The sequence below is a fragment of the Mirounga leonina genome, unplaced genomic scaffold (genome assembly GCF_011800145.1).
Source record: "Mirounga leonina isolate KUSES-001 unplaced genomic scaffold, KU_Mleo_1.0 Mir_175, whole genome shotgun sequence".
Lineage (NCBI taxonomy): Eukaryota > Metazoa > Chordata > Mammalia > Carnivora > Phocidae > Mirounga > Mirounga leonina.
Window position 1 is genome coordinate 27,356,290 of NW_023270453.1, and position 15,017 is coordinate 27,371,306.

Genomic DNA, 15,017 nt, shown 5'->3' on the forward strand with positions numbered 1-15,017 from the left:
AAGAGGGCTTTGGATAAATGTGTCCATTGGAAGCAGTAACCTCCATGGGCAGGGAGTAGCATGCAGCAACCTCCCAGACCTCTGTATCTAACAGGAATTTGCTGCCTGTATGACCCTCATGTAGTACAGTGCCTCACTGATCCTCAGGGCAGAGCTCATTAGGAGGCAGGTGGATATATTAGTCTGTTTGGGCTGCCATGACAAAGCACCACAGGCTGGGGGGCTTATACAACAGAAATGGATGTTCTCACAGTTCTGGAGGCTAGAAGTCCAAGATCAAGGAGTTGGCAGGGTTGGTTTCTTCAGAGGCCTCTCTCCTTGACTTGTAGACGGCTGTCAACTCCCCAAGTCCTCACATGGTCTTCCCTCTGTGTCTCTGTCATAATTTACTCTTCTTATAAGGACATCAGTCACATGGAATCAGGGTCTACCCTCATGGCCTAACTTTAACCTAATTAGCTCTCTAAAGATCCTATCTCCGAATACAGTCACATCTTGTACTGGGGGTTAGGACTTCAATGTATGTATGAATGTGGAGTGTATACACTTCAGTCCATAATAGTAGGGCAGGAATGGGTAGGCCTTCTTTTGGATGGGAAACCAAGAGTGGCCTTGCTAGGATTATGCTGTTCGTGATCTTCTGTACCTTCTTTACCAGCCCACCTCCAGAGAGTCTGACAGAATAGTTAGGACTGGGAGTTATTCTTTGTGTTCAAAATGCTACAAAGGAAAGGCAAAATTTGTCGATGCACAAAATAGCAATGATAAGAAGTAAATAAGCTCTTCCCCTTTGCCCACAGAAGTACTCAAACCAGGTATATTCAGCCATTTTTACTTTTTTCCCTAAAGATGTGGAGATGCCCTTGGGGCTGGATTAATCAAAGTGCATCCAGAGCAGGACAGTCACCTGGGTTGCTGATCAGAAATGCAGATTTCTGACCAGCTGAGTCACACTCTTTCGGGGTGGAGCCTTTGAAGGCATCCCATGTGAGTTCTCCCCAGTGGATTCTTAAAGTCTCACAGGCTTTGAAAACCTCCAATTTTAGGAAGGCAAGAACTCACAGCCTTGAGGTTTGAGGGACTGGCTCTCCTCCAGTGTTTCTCAAAGTATGGTCTCCTGACAACACGAGAGCTTGTTGAAAATGCAAGTTCTCAACTCCATCCCAGACCTATGGGATCAGTCCAAAACTCTGGGAGTGGGACCTAGCATTCTGTGTTGAACAAATCCCCTAGGTGATGCTGATGATGCAGGTGATTTTACGAACCCATGGGGGACTGGGGGCACCCCTTTCTGAAAGTACCAGTCCTATGAAGAAGACGTTTGCAGGTTTCTCTTACAGTGAACTAAGAGCTCAGAGCTTGTTCTTTCAATTATGACAAGAGTTTTCCTGTTTTTATTCTAATTTAAAAATATATTTTAAAAATCATTCTGTAACAATGGAAGCAGGAAAGAGTCAATGATAAAGTGAATCATGTTCTAGGAGCCTAGATAGCTTTGTTTCCCACCTGGAATTTGCCTCTGACGGATGCTAAGGCTTTTCATAAACCACATCCTTGTTCTGTGCCATTTTTTCCCCATCTCTAAAGAGGGACTAGTACTACCTGACCCTTCTTATTAGGGAGGAACAACTGTAGTGTAAAAATGTGTGGGGAAATATTAAATAAAAAATTTCTTTTTTTGTGTATAAAATGAAAGTACTATTTTTGTAGTGATTACTATTACTATGAAACATTTTGAATTACGACTGCAATACGTTACAGAAATGTGGAATAGACATTTTGCCAGTCATAATAGTCATGTTTCATAAAAACTGTGCCAAAACTACTTTTAAATTTTATTGATCTCAGCAAGCAAAGTAAATAACCATAGGGTCTCAGGTTTGGGGATCAATTCAGACTCCTTCCTTTGTTCCCTTTCTTGTGTATGTATTTGTTCCTGAACCTACGAGTACTAAAAGAGACAGCATGTCGTTCTTTTGAAGGGCACAGGGGGCTCAGCGGGCATGCCCCAGAACCCACACGGTGCCCAGCACACAATAGATGCCATCCGCATTTGCAGAATGAATGGCAGCCCTCGCAGGCCACCTTTTCTTAGCTGAGCACTCGCGACAGAGTAGCTGTCTAATGGCCTCCTGCATTCATTCACCATTTGCCTGTGGAATTTTTCCTCTCAGCCCTCTTTGCCGACTCACAAGGCCTAGTGAGAAAAGCTGGACCCCAGCAAAGGGCTCTGTTTGCACATGACTGGATCAGCACACAGATGCTTTCGGAGGCTCAGACAGCACATGCCCCTCTCAGAACCTTCCACAGCAGGTGTTCCTGAATCCCTATTGGCTCTCAGAAAATTCATAAAGTGTGGTTGTTTTTCTTTGTGCCTTTAATTTTTTTTTTTTTTTCATTTCAGTAGCAATAAGAGCATTCTTCTCCAAGTGTTCTAACTCTTCATCTTCGAGCTAATGAAGTGAGTCAGCCACTCCCAGTTGCTAGGCAGTTGGGGTGTTTTTTTGACATGTTTTTCTTTCTTTCTTTCTTTCTTTCTTTCTTTCTTTCTTTCTTTCTTTCTTTCTTTCTTTTCTTTTCTTTCTTTCTTTCTTTTCTTTTCTTTCTTTCTTTCTTTCTTTTTTTTTTTGTGGAATTCAGAAAAAACAGGACGGGCCTAGTCATTCACCCTGGGCTGGCTTGGTGCTCTGCCTCTTCAGTACTAAAATGGAAGGGCAGGCATTCAAAAGAGCCTTTCTCTTCTTCCTTTCCCTCTTGCATCCTAATTTTATTTCTTGCAAGTGCAACTTGGCTGCCTGTCCAGAACCCTCTGGTTCCTCTTGTCAGGCACCCCCTGCCTCTCAGCCTAGGTCCCTGGACCCATGGGGATGAAAGAGGACTAAGACATGACTCCTGACCTCTTGGAGTTCAGAGCATCCATGGGAAGACACTCATTCGATAGATCATTACAACACAATTTAGAAAAGCAGAGAAAGGAAGCTGAACTTGGCAGGTGGAGGCAAATAGATCTGGTTTCTAGGAGGAGAAGCTGCTGCCGAGTCCGGAAGGGAATCATCTAGGGGAAGGGGCAGGGCTTCCAGGGAGAATTATCCTCCATAAAGGCAGAGGTGTGAAAAGGCACCGTTGTCCCAGTTGGTTTGAGTCCAATTTCCTCACCTAGGAGTTGGCAGCAGAGTACAAAGTTGAGAGGCCTCCTCTTCCCTATCTGTGATGGGAATCACCCCTTTGAGGCTTCTCCCTGCCCATCGAGGGGCCGGGAATGACCCCCAGAGCTGTGGGGAGTCTCCAGTGAAGAAGAAAGGGTTGGGTTGCCCCATCTGTACATGGACCTTGGCTCACCCTCTCGCAGCTGGAGGATTCCTGATCCTGCCCGCGAGGGGCCCTGTGCATATCGTGCGGGAATTTGGGATGCTGATGAGTGAGTGTGACAGACTTTGCAAAGGCTCTGATGATTCCAAAGTTTCAATCTGCCACATGGAGCCAGTTCCTGCCAGGCACAGATACGAGCTGCTCAGATTTCATGTGAAGCTGCATGAGTCAACCTTAAAAGAACCAGAGAAGAGGAGGAAGCAAGTGAATCCCATAGAGAGGGCTCGTAACTGCACCTTGACTTCAGGCATGCGCATCCCCAGCAATAAACAAGGGGCAGAAGAAGGCACCCTCAAGAATGATTGGTTGGACAAAGCACTATTTTTAGCCAGGAAAACAGAAATGAGGAGGTTTTTAAAAACATAATAATTTAATCAAATTCATTAATCCTTCTGAGAGTCAGGTATTTTGCTAGGGGCTGGGAACAGATGAGTATGGTTTGGCTCTGACATAAGGGGGCTCATTGTGGCTGAGACCGATATGTAAATGAAAAGTTGCAGTACACTGTGACAAAGGATCTACTAGGGAGACTTTTTTTTTTTTTTAAGTAGGCTGCACGCCCAGCATGGCACTCAGCGTGGGGCTTGAACTCACGACTTTGAGATCAAGACCTGAGCCAGGATCAAGAGTTAGAGGCTTAACTGACTAAGCCACCCAGGCGCACCTAGGGAGATTTTTTTTTTTTTATTCTTTTAAGTGTGATGGGAGCATAGAAGGGGGAGTGATCCGTTAGCTCCTGGGGACTGGGAAAAGAGGCAGCTTCTAAATGACATAGTAGGAATTGCGGTGGGGTCTTTCTTTAAAATTAAACCCCATGAAATTCCCAGCGTTCAATCCTATTTGACATAAAGAGGTCAATTTCTTATGGTTTAACCTAACGGTAGGATCAGGAATGGCATGGAGGTTTCATGCCATCCACCAACTCTAATCAAACGGTAGCAACTGCCTAGAAGCTGTGTTAAGGATGATTCTGAGGATCCCAGGATAATAGGAAAGGACACTTGGAAATTGATGAATGGTCTGTCCTGGCCAGGGAATGGTGGCTAGTGGTTTAAATTGAACACAGTTGCCATCTTTAAATTATAAGCAGGAAAGTCCCCTTTCCCCACCTCCCTCAAAAGCCTTTGTTTGCTTTTTAAACAAACACACATGACTGGCCCCTGCCCAAAAAATGCATGGAGGTTACAGTGTTCTTTGCCTCTTGGTTTCTGTTTAATTCAAAGCTTTCTCTTAAGAAAAGGTCACAAAGGCCTAAGAGAACATACAATAAGTACTTCGCAAATTAAATTAGAGGATTTTTTTTAGGTAAAATAAAAAGCAAGTCCTGTGACAGTATAGATTTTGTTTAACAAAGGTCAAAATTATTGCATAAAGAATTTTTTTTTCCACGACCAAGAGGACATCCAAAGAAGTTATTTCAATACAGTTTCTCGGGATCTACAGCATAAGAGCATTAGGAAAGCTTCATTATGCCCTGCCAGGATTTAGCTTCCTAGAGGGAATCTGTGTTGTGTCCCAATGGGATTCTCTAAATTGCATTGAGAGTGTTGAAAATTGACCCTAAGGTTTTAACCGCACACTACTGAAATGTCCTTCTGGATATGTTTTTGCTACAACCATGCTATTTTTCTTTCAATACCAAGGCACCCCCCAAGAAACTTTAGGTTTCATTTTAAAAGTGGTTTTTAACCAGGGGTGGACGCGAGAGACCCATGGAGTTTTCTCACATGCTGATTTGGCAGAAACATCCTATAGAAACATTCGTTTCTCTCTAAGGTTTTAGCAGTGAGCAAGAACATAAGGATGAATGGCCTCTGCAAAGTCAGACGAAGTACTCATTGATAAAGCAGGATGGGGGTCAGGGCGTGTCCTTGGGGTGGGTATGCCACTCCTGTTGGTTGATTTTAGACCCCACACCCCCACGATCTGGTGTTCAGTCTGTTTGCTGTTAATTACCATACTGTGCCAGTTTCTTGCCAAAACTGGAAATACTTACCGGGAAGAAATTAGACCATGCAAAGTCCCATCTTATATGTTGGGTTAAACTTTTTAAATAAAATAGAGAGAAGAAAGAACCATCAGTTTAGCAAAGGCTGATCATGACTCAGGCCCAACCAGACTCTGAATACATTTACCGCCAAGAGAAGGTCAGTCAATTTCACTCTTACATCCAGGCTCTGGTGGGGGCTGTCCAGCTATAAGCGTAGGATACCAGGGTAAATGTCAGAAGGACCAGGGGACACTCCTTCAGATAGAACTTCTGTCCACGGGCTGCTTCTCCTTGTCACAGAATGGAAGGCTGAGTTGGTGATGGAGGGCATACTTAGGGATTTTAATCCATCTTTCCTTTATCTGGAAATAATGGACAAAAGCTAGGGAAACACGGGGAACAGAGGGTAGAAGTGGAATTCGCAGAAGGCTCCTCAGCCCTCCTCAGAGGATCCATCTATTCTGGCTCTGTACCTGAAGGAGGGGGAGCAGTGGTCCTGGAGACCACCTCTGGAACTGTTTGGTTTTTTTAGTTCAGGAAAGATGGCTAGCCTTTAAGGGTTCACATGGCAGTCCTTCTGTGTTTGGCAGACCCCCACTCACTCTGCAAGTTTTAACTACACTTCTGTTGACCGTGGGAAAGATACTAAAGGATTATAGAACCCCCTAGCTAGCACTAGGGCAGGTCTTCAAAGATGTGGGTGAGCTCACATCAAGGTAAGCTTCTTCTCATGGGGAAAGCTTTCTGTTGTGGTCACAGCAGGAGAACCCAAAACTCAAAACCAAATGGAGGCAAGTGAACAGAAACCACAGGAATGCATTTCCATCTTCAGTAATGGGCTGACAACTCCTTAAAAGTCTCTCTCTTTCTTTTCAAAGTCTGAGTGTGAGCTTTGTAGCAGCAGGAGAGAGAATTGATACCCTGAGGATCCCTGACCCTGCTCATCCTTGGAGTGGGCGGTGGTTCAAAACACATCACAGATTGAGGAGATAGCTCAGGATTCCACCGTTCCTCTCTGCTGTAAAATTCCATTGTGCCAGGATAAGCCCGGTGCCCTTTGATTTAAATCAGGCAGACGACAGTGAGCTCTGCAGTGCAGGCTTGGTGAGGCCACCTCTCCTGCTGGAAGGCTGAGAGCTTTCGGGAAGAAATGAGATACACAGAAGCCAAAGATGGTCTCAACCCAAGCCCAGCGTGGGTCCGAGGTGGGCCACGTGGAAGGTGAAAGTTGCATTCATTTCTTCCCCACCGTACTTCTGTTCTTCCCCTGAAGAATTGATTCAGACGGGGGAGGGGGGTGGGGTGATGAAAAGTTTTCTCAAACATAGCAGTTCACGTGCTTCCCCTTTACTAAGTGACGATTACATACCAGCCCCTGCCCCGGGCACATCTCTAGCCATACAATTCACAACGCTTCCTGGAGGTAGGTATATTCACCCCATTTTCCAGGTGGGCATCCCAAGGCACAGAGAGGTAGAGTGGCTTACCAAGGTCACACAGCTAAGTGGCCTCTGAGCCAGGCTTGTCATCTAGTTCTCTCTGATACTTCTCAAGCCCCCTTTGGCGTATGCCATGCTGCCACCATCACTGATCTGAAACTGGGTCCTGGGGCTGCCAGACCCCGCTGCGGGAACCCCAGGTGACACGGAGTGGCCCGTGCTTGGAGGGCTGGGGGGTGGGCTCCTGACCCCCTTTGGCTAAGCCAGGGGGCCGCCACGGGTGTCCCTGTCACGTGCACGGGGATGTGGCTTACGTTTTCATTTCTTTGCCTTTCTGTTGGCGTTGCTGCGATCTCTCAGGTGTAGTGTGCCTGTTCCCGAACCAGGTACCATCTATCTCTCTCTCTTCCGTAGGCACGGTGCTGTTATGCCAGGCAAACCAGGAGGGATCTTCCATGTACAGTGCCCCCAGTTCACTTGTATATACTTCCGCAAGTAAGCCCGCTGTTGTGGCTCTCCCTTTGTTTTGTGATATAAGTCTGAGTCCAGTCACCTTCCCTGCCATGTAAGTTCTTCTCCTACCCTCCCTCTCAGCTCCACCCTCCCTGTGGCTCTCCACAAGATGAGGTTGGTTCTCATAAGCATGTTTCTGTGTTCCCTGTCACCTTAGCATCGAACCCCTTTGCTCATTATGTCTGAACGCTCACTTCCCAGATATCCCAGTCATCCTTTGTTAAGACCTGGAAGGATCGAGTCCAATGGATGGGACATGGGGCATTGGTCTGGGGGTGGGGGAGGCGCATGGGGGGGTTGGAGCTAAAGCTCACTGCCTGCCTTCTATCACAGCTTTGCAAATTAACGTGAAAATAATCGAGGCAACATACACAAGCCAGCCGAGTGGCCCCCTTGCCTAAAAAACGTGCTTGATTGTTACTCTTGAGCACCATTTTCTCACAGTGGAAAATAACGACTTGCTTGCAAGGCTCTTCTGCCCTTTACTATGTGATTGCATTGAGCATGAGGAGGAGAGAGAAGAATGTGGTTCTCCCCCATTTAACGGGGTGGGGGGAATAACAAGAAAAGGCACTTTGATTGATAGGAATATAGCCATCAAGTGCCAGGGGGAGAAGACCAAAAATAAATATGGAAGATAGATCACAATGTTGACATGGAAAAACCAAGGATCTCTCTGCCTGGGATGGATGCTCCAGGGTAGAAAATGCCCCACCCCGACCCCAGTTCCCAGAACAGGTTGAACAATTACTGTTCTCATGGATTCCATCGTGGTGCCCCCAGCTGGTTTGCCCCTCCTCAGAAAGACCCCCAGACACAGCTCATACCTTCTCATCTATTTCAAGCCTATAAGACACCACGCTGTGAAATCCCCATGACTACAAAATTGGTCCTCATTGGGATCAGTGCTCAAGAGTGAGTGTGGGGATGGGAGAAGGTGGGCTGCTGGAGACCAGCTAGAGAAGGGGTGGTGGTGATGGAGAGCAGCAGTAATGGGCGCGTGATGATTAGGAGGATCAGAGACAGAGGGGAATCCTCCCCGAGTGCCAGGATCAAGCATCTGAATTCCCAAAGGCTCAGAAAAACCAAACTCTTTGCTGGGGGGCAAGGGTTAGAAGCAGTCATCAGAAACCAAAAACGTGACTGTGAGAATCCCGATGGTTTCTGAAGGTGCCAGGTTATGGGGGCAGCCAGGTGTTCTTCCCAACCAGCATAGCACCTTCAACAGCAGGTTGGGCATACATTAAATGCAAAGTATCTTCCTGTGTCCCCGAGAAGCCAGAATCTAACCATACCGGCAAGAAGTGGTTCTTTCTAAATGTATAGACATTGCCCCCTTTGGGTGGTATAAATGTGTGTGCATGTATCTTGTAGAATTAGGATGCTAGTACACATTTTCACATGTTCAACCTTGTTTCATCCTCAAAATCTGCACCAGGTAGGTATTATAATGTTTGCTTTACAGCAGAGGAATGGAGGGGTACTGAGGCGGAGTGATAACCCAGGATCACACAGCCACGATATAGTGGATTTGGTTTTCAAACCTGGGAAATTATTCAACTTTTGACTGCTTTTCTGGCTCCATTTGACTCTAAATAGCATCATCATTCCCTTGTCTCTCTCCCCCACCTTCTCTATAAACGTTATTTTCTGAAGAAACATTGGCGACCCAAAACTTAACCACAGTTGAGTTCCAGAGAGTTACTTTGTTTTATTCTGTAACATCGTCATCCTATAGAACTGTCTAAGATGAAATGTTCCATATCTGCGCTGTCCAGTACGTGGGCTCGTGGGACAGAGGCACTGACTTTTTTATTTAATTTAATGTTAATTAATGTTATTCTAAGTAACCACATGGGGCTAATGGCTACCATAATGGAAAGCATGGCTCTCAATGATCATATGAAATATGCATTTCTACTTCAGTTCTCTGTTCAAATTAATTCCAAATAAGGGCTGGTTTGAATCGGTATAGCCATTCTAAGGCAGCTTTGGGGGAAATGTGTATCATCAATATCAAATGTGGAAATCTATCACAAATTCTTCATATTAAAATAGGGGAAATATCCAGAGGAGACAGTGTCATCCGAAGCAGGGGTCAGCAAACTACAGCCCAGGGGCCAAATCCAGCCCACAGCCTGTTTTTGTAAAGCTTGTGAGCTAAGAATGGGTCTTAGAATTTTTGAAAGATTGTAGAAACGGAACAGAAACAAAACACAACATGTGACAGAGACAGGTGGACCACGAAGCCTAAAATATTGTCATTCCAGCTCTTTACAGAAAAAGTGTGTTGATCTCAGATATAAAGGGTCTGTTTTATTATTGAAAATCCAAAATAACAATATCAGTTCACTGTTTATACATTTTTTTCCTTAGTTTAAAAGTAAAAATATATAATAATTACAGAAATTGTTTAATGTGTGTCCAACACCCTTCATTTTTAAATTGCATAATCAATCATAGTACCTACACATTTTTCATCCTATTATTTTCACTGATTATCATGTCATGTGCACTTTATGAAAATACATTAAGGGCCTCATAATATTCTATCATTTCACAATATTACATTTTAATCAACCCCCCCATTGTTGGTAGGAATTTTTCAGAAATATTAAAGAAATGTCCTTGTATATAGTAGTGTTAAAGAAAACAACAATTAATAGTTGATTGTCCTACCCCATAACAAAGCAAAATGAAACAAAAACCTAGTTTCTTCCAATAAGAATCTTCACTTGTTGATCCCTTAAGCAATGGTATCCAGACTGACAAGCCCAGTGAGTGTTTCTCGTATGGACAGCCAACTCTGAGGCTTCTCCTTCCCCACCTGTGTCGCCAAAGGGACTATAGATCACTTCCATCTCTAGGCAACAATGCTGAGTGTAAAGATGATCCATTCCTCCCTAAGACACATTGCTGAGGCTTTCTGCTTTAGTTCTTCAAGCGAGCAATCCTTTTGAGGCTGGACTGTTTGACATTAGCTGGCTTCTTTGTTTTTTGCTGTTTTATTTTTATTTTATTTTATTTTATTTTTATTACGGTCAGGTAGCCAACATATTAGTTTTTGATGTAGTGTTCAGCCATTCATTAGTTGCATGTAATACCCAGTGCTGTTTACCACCCGTGCCCTCCTTAATACCCATCACCTGGTTACCCCATCCCCCCACCCCCCTCCCTTCTCTAACCCTCAGTTTGTTTCTCGGAGTCCGGAGTCTCTCATGGTTTGTCTCCCTCTCTGATTTCTTCCCATTCAGTTTTCCCTCCCTTCCCCTGTGGTCCTCCCCTCTATTCCTTATGTTCCACATATGAATGAAACCATATGATAATTGTCTTTCTCTGCTTGACTTATTTCACTCAGCATAATCTCCTCCATTTCCATCCATGTCGAAGTAAATGGTGGGTGTTCATCCTTTCTGATGGCTGAGTAATATTCCATTGTATATATGGACCACATCTTCTTTATCCTTTCATCTGTTGAAGGGCATCTCGGCTCCTTCCACAGTTTGGCTGTTGTGGACATTGCTGCTATGAACATTGGGGTGCATGTGCCCCTTCTCTTCACTACATCTGTATCTTTGGGATAAATACCTAGTAGTGCAATTGCTGGGTCGTAGGGTCAGCTGGCTTTGAAACATCACATAGGTTTTCTCCTCCAGATTAAGGTATATGTTCCAGTGCAAAGTCATATGTTCTAGAAACAATCCCTCCAGCATATAGAGGGTCATTTTTGCTCTCTCTCTCTGTCACATACATGCACGCGCACACACACACACACACACACACACACACACACACTGGGGGCACGCACAAGGCTATCGAGGTTCATCTCCTCTCTGAGTGTGACATACACATGGCTGAAAGCCACCTCTCTTATCTCTGAGGTCCGAATGGTGTGGCCTCTTTTTGCTAAGAATCCAGCCTTCTACCCAAAAGCTGAGGATCCCTTACTTCTCAGCAATCTTGTAAGATGTACCTGCTTTTTAAGTTGAAAATATATATATTTCTCATGGTTATCTAATAGTTGTACTCCTGAAGAAAGGTGTGTATAAATTACACTTTTGTAAATTGGATCTTATGTGTTTACTGACTTCCAGGATTACTCCTGAGTTTGTGTTGGCTTTTTTTTCCCCCCATGGATCTTTAACTGGCCTTGGATGTTTTAGACTTAAATTGCCCCACTGCCTAGCCAAATAGCTAATCATCTGTAAATAACACCCTTAAGTGCAGTAGGGGAGATGGGTTTTAAAGGAATCCTGCTGAATTCCTCTGTAATGAAAGTAATTCCTACTCGAGGTTATCTGTTTTTTAAGATGCATTTTTACATAATGGGTTTTCCTCCACTTAAGTGAATCATCCTAATAATATGACCCAGGACATGAAAGCATTAAGGGAAAGATTTCCACTCATGGCTCTGTGTCAGTACAACCTAATCCTGCAGATTCTCCTGTCTCTCCCCAACTGACCCCAGTTTTTCCCCCTCATGCTGACCTTTATCCCAGTGTGAAACCCCTATTCAACTTGTGTCATGGGACATCACGCTTGCTCCCATGTGTCCCGATGAACCACTAGCATCCAGAGTGTAAAGTGGGCCTACTTTTTAGCAGACAAATGAAGTCGAAGCAAAACTCCAGAGAATTAGGCAAGATCACCTTGTGCCAAATGGAAAACATTTAATATTAATGTCTTTGTCTTAAGAATATTAACTTTTCATCAACTAAACTAATTACATGAACTTTGTTAGTTTTGAAATAATTTTAATTAATTTAATAGTGTTGTGTTTGCTTTGAAGAGCCCACATCTGACCCCTTAACAGAGGGGTTTGGTAAAAGCTGGGGCAGGTCTGGTGGGCTAGCTCACTGACTTCCCCCTCCTGGGACCAGTGATCTGTAGGCTCCTCCCTCATGGGGGAAAGGCACCTGCTTTACTCTGTTTGTATATAGTGCATGCTTACTATCAAAACATGCCTCCAGACAGAACTAGGAATGGAAAGAACATGTCACCTTTCTTCCAAATGAAAACATTACCTCCATTTTTTATTAGTTGAAATTTCAAGAGGTAAATTCACGGTTCCGTGAATGGCAAAGTCACTTTCTAATTTGGATTAGCGAAGCCAGCCCTCACTGATCCTTATTTCCATGTGAAGTAGATGTTTTCAGAAGCCGGTCAGTGTTACCCTCTTAATTCTGTTTTCTTTACAGTTTTATGAATAAACTTCAAATTACAAATATAACACGTGCTCCCGGTAATTAGAGAAGCATGCAAATAAACACACACACATACGTGTGTGAAATGATGTGGTAATAATATCTCCATTTTATCCAAAAACATACACCTTTAATGAAACCCATATTGACTGCCTGGAAAGTATCTTTCCACATCTTCCCTATAATAATGCAAAGAAGGACATACACACGTGAAATGGGGGTGTTGGTAGTTTGATTTTATACAGAGGGGAGTGTTGCATATACATATTATGTGCGCATGACATGTATTAATTATATTTTGTTTCACTTAATAGCAGATTTTGGCTCTCTCGCATTCAGCCGTCTGGGTATTTTCCCACTGTCCCGTGGTGTGGATGCTCCTTCAGCCATCCTCTGTCCATACTCATTCAAACTACCCCTTTTCCTAAAGCCTGCAGCAAATATCTTTACGTATACCCTGACATCCCAGTGCCTCAAATCCCACATCTAGCTTCCCAAACACATGGTTGGTGGTTCCATCCCGACATCCTTGCCAGAGCCTTCGTATTCTGCTCTTTTTTTAATTTTGAAAATCAGATGGGTGAAACATAGCCTCTGAATTTGCCCTCTTCTGCATTTGCCTTCCTCCTAGTGACGAGCATCAGATTCGCTACTTGCATCGTCATGTGGACTTTATGTCTTGTGGATTTCCAGTACACATCTGCCCATTTCTCTTCTGGGTTTTTCTGATTTTATTTTATTTTTTTTACTTAAATTCAATTAGCCAACATATAGTACATCATTAGTTTCAGATGTAGTGTTCAATAATTCATCAGTTGTGTATAACACCCAGTGCTCATCCCATCACGGGCCCTCCTTTATGCCCATCACCCAGTTACCCCTTCCCCCCACCCACCTCCCCTCCAGCAACCCTCAGTTTGTTTCCTAGAATCAAGAGTCTCTCGTGGTTTTTCTCTCTGATTTCTTCCCATTGAGTTTTCCCTCCCTTCCCTCTGTGCTGTTTCTGATTTTATTTTTAATTCGCATTGAGAGAGAACTATTCATTAGGGGGAATAACCTATGAAAAGCATAGATGTTGCAAACATATTTCCTATTTGGGGCCTTGGATCTTGCTCACACTCCAGCATACATTTTTAAATACACAGGCAAATATATCCGTCTTTTCTCTTGCTACAGCTTTAGATACCACTTTAGGTCACAAAATCCCTGCCAGGAGCAAGTACTCCCTAGCGTTCTATTATTTTTCTAGGGCTGTCATAAAAAATACCATAGATGGGGTGGGGAGTGCTTAGACAAAAGAAATTTATTTTCTCTCCCTTTTGGAGGCTGGAAGTCTGACATCAGGGTCCTAGCGTGGTCGGTTCTGATGAGGGCTCTCTTCCTGGCTCATAGATGGTCACCTTCTAACCATGTCCTTACAGGGCAGAGAAAGCAAGCCCTTGGGTGTCTGTTCTTATAAGGACACGAATCCCTTCATGAGGGCCCCACCTCATGACTTACTTCAACCTAATTACCTCCCACAAGTCTCATCCCTAAATATCATCACATTGGGAGTTAGGGTGTCAACATGTAATTGTGGGGAACAGGACACTTTTCAGCCCACAGCAAGTGCCTTGACACAGAGGTACCAGTTTTATTTGTCAGCAGGCAAAAAAAGCATTTTCCAGCAGAAATATATGGATGGTTCCATGTGCTTGTTAATGCAAGCAAGTGTATTTCCACACAGTTACCCAGAAGCCACAGATGAGCTTGAGATCCATGTGAGGACAAGTCCTAAGGTAAAAGGAAGATGACTGTTAATTCCCCCTGAAATTTTCACTCCTGACCACGGGGGGGATCTGATACCACAGGCTCAGGATGCTAAATGTTATCAAAATGCAAAATCACTTCCTCATTTATTCACTTTTATGAAACTCAAGGGCGAGCTGTGGTGGCATGGTTTTAATTGATGTATTGATTGCAGATTTTATGGAAGTAATTGTGTGGAATTCATAAAACAATGATTTAAGTGGCAGAAACATACATAAATCAGGCCTGCACTGTTCTACTTTTAGGTAATTGATAGAACTTCCACTGGTTTCTGTAATTAAAGTAACAGCCTAAATTAATTTATGGCTTCCTCTTTCTTCTGCCCAATACAGAAAATGTCAGTGCATTGAGTTCAGTTGATAGAAAGTACACGCACAGGTCACTGTGTTACTGACACGCTGGTTTAAAGACCCAGGTCTTCTCTCTCCCTCTCCAATATCTCAGAGCTCCTTGAGGCTCTGAAAAGGCCTTTTCTAATATTTTCTGGAGGAATCACTTAAGAGAGGATAATCAGAGCCAGAATGAGGGTGAGGCAAGGGAGGGACTCACCTTGGACAAAATCTAAAGAGGTGCCAAAAAAACTCGGTACTCAAGATAAATGATATACTAAAAAAAAAAAAAACAAAAAACATAATATTCTAATGCGGTATTTTTTAAAAATCTAAATTAGGGGCGCCTGGGTGGCTCAGTTGG

General features: G+C 43.8%; 1 protein-coding gene across 6 annotated transcripts in view; it reads left to right on the plus strand.

Moving 5' to 3' along the window:
- RBFOX1 (RNA binding fox-1 homolog 1) overlaps positions 1–15,017 on the plus strand; it is a 334,649-nt gene that overhangs the window by 248,890 nt on the left and 70,742 nt on the right. For all 6 annotated transcript variants that reach the window (XM_035022228.1, XM_035022232.1, XM_035022226.1 and 3 more), the window contains one exon: positions 7,213–7,293. In XM_035022228.1, the coding sequence (XP_034878119.1) occupies positions 7,213–7,293 (81 nt within the window). The remainder of the gene's footprint in view (positions 1–7,212; positions 7,294–15,017) is intronic.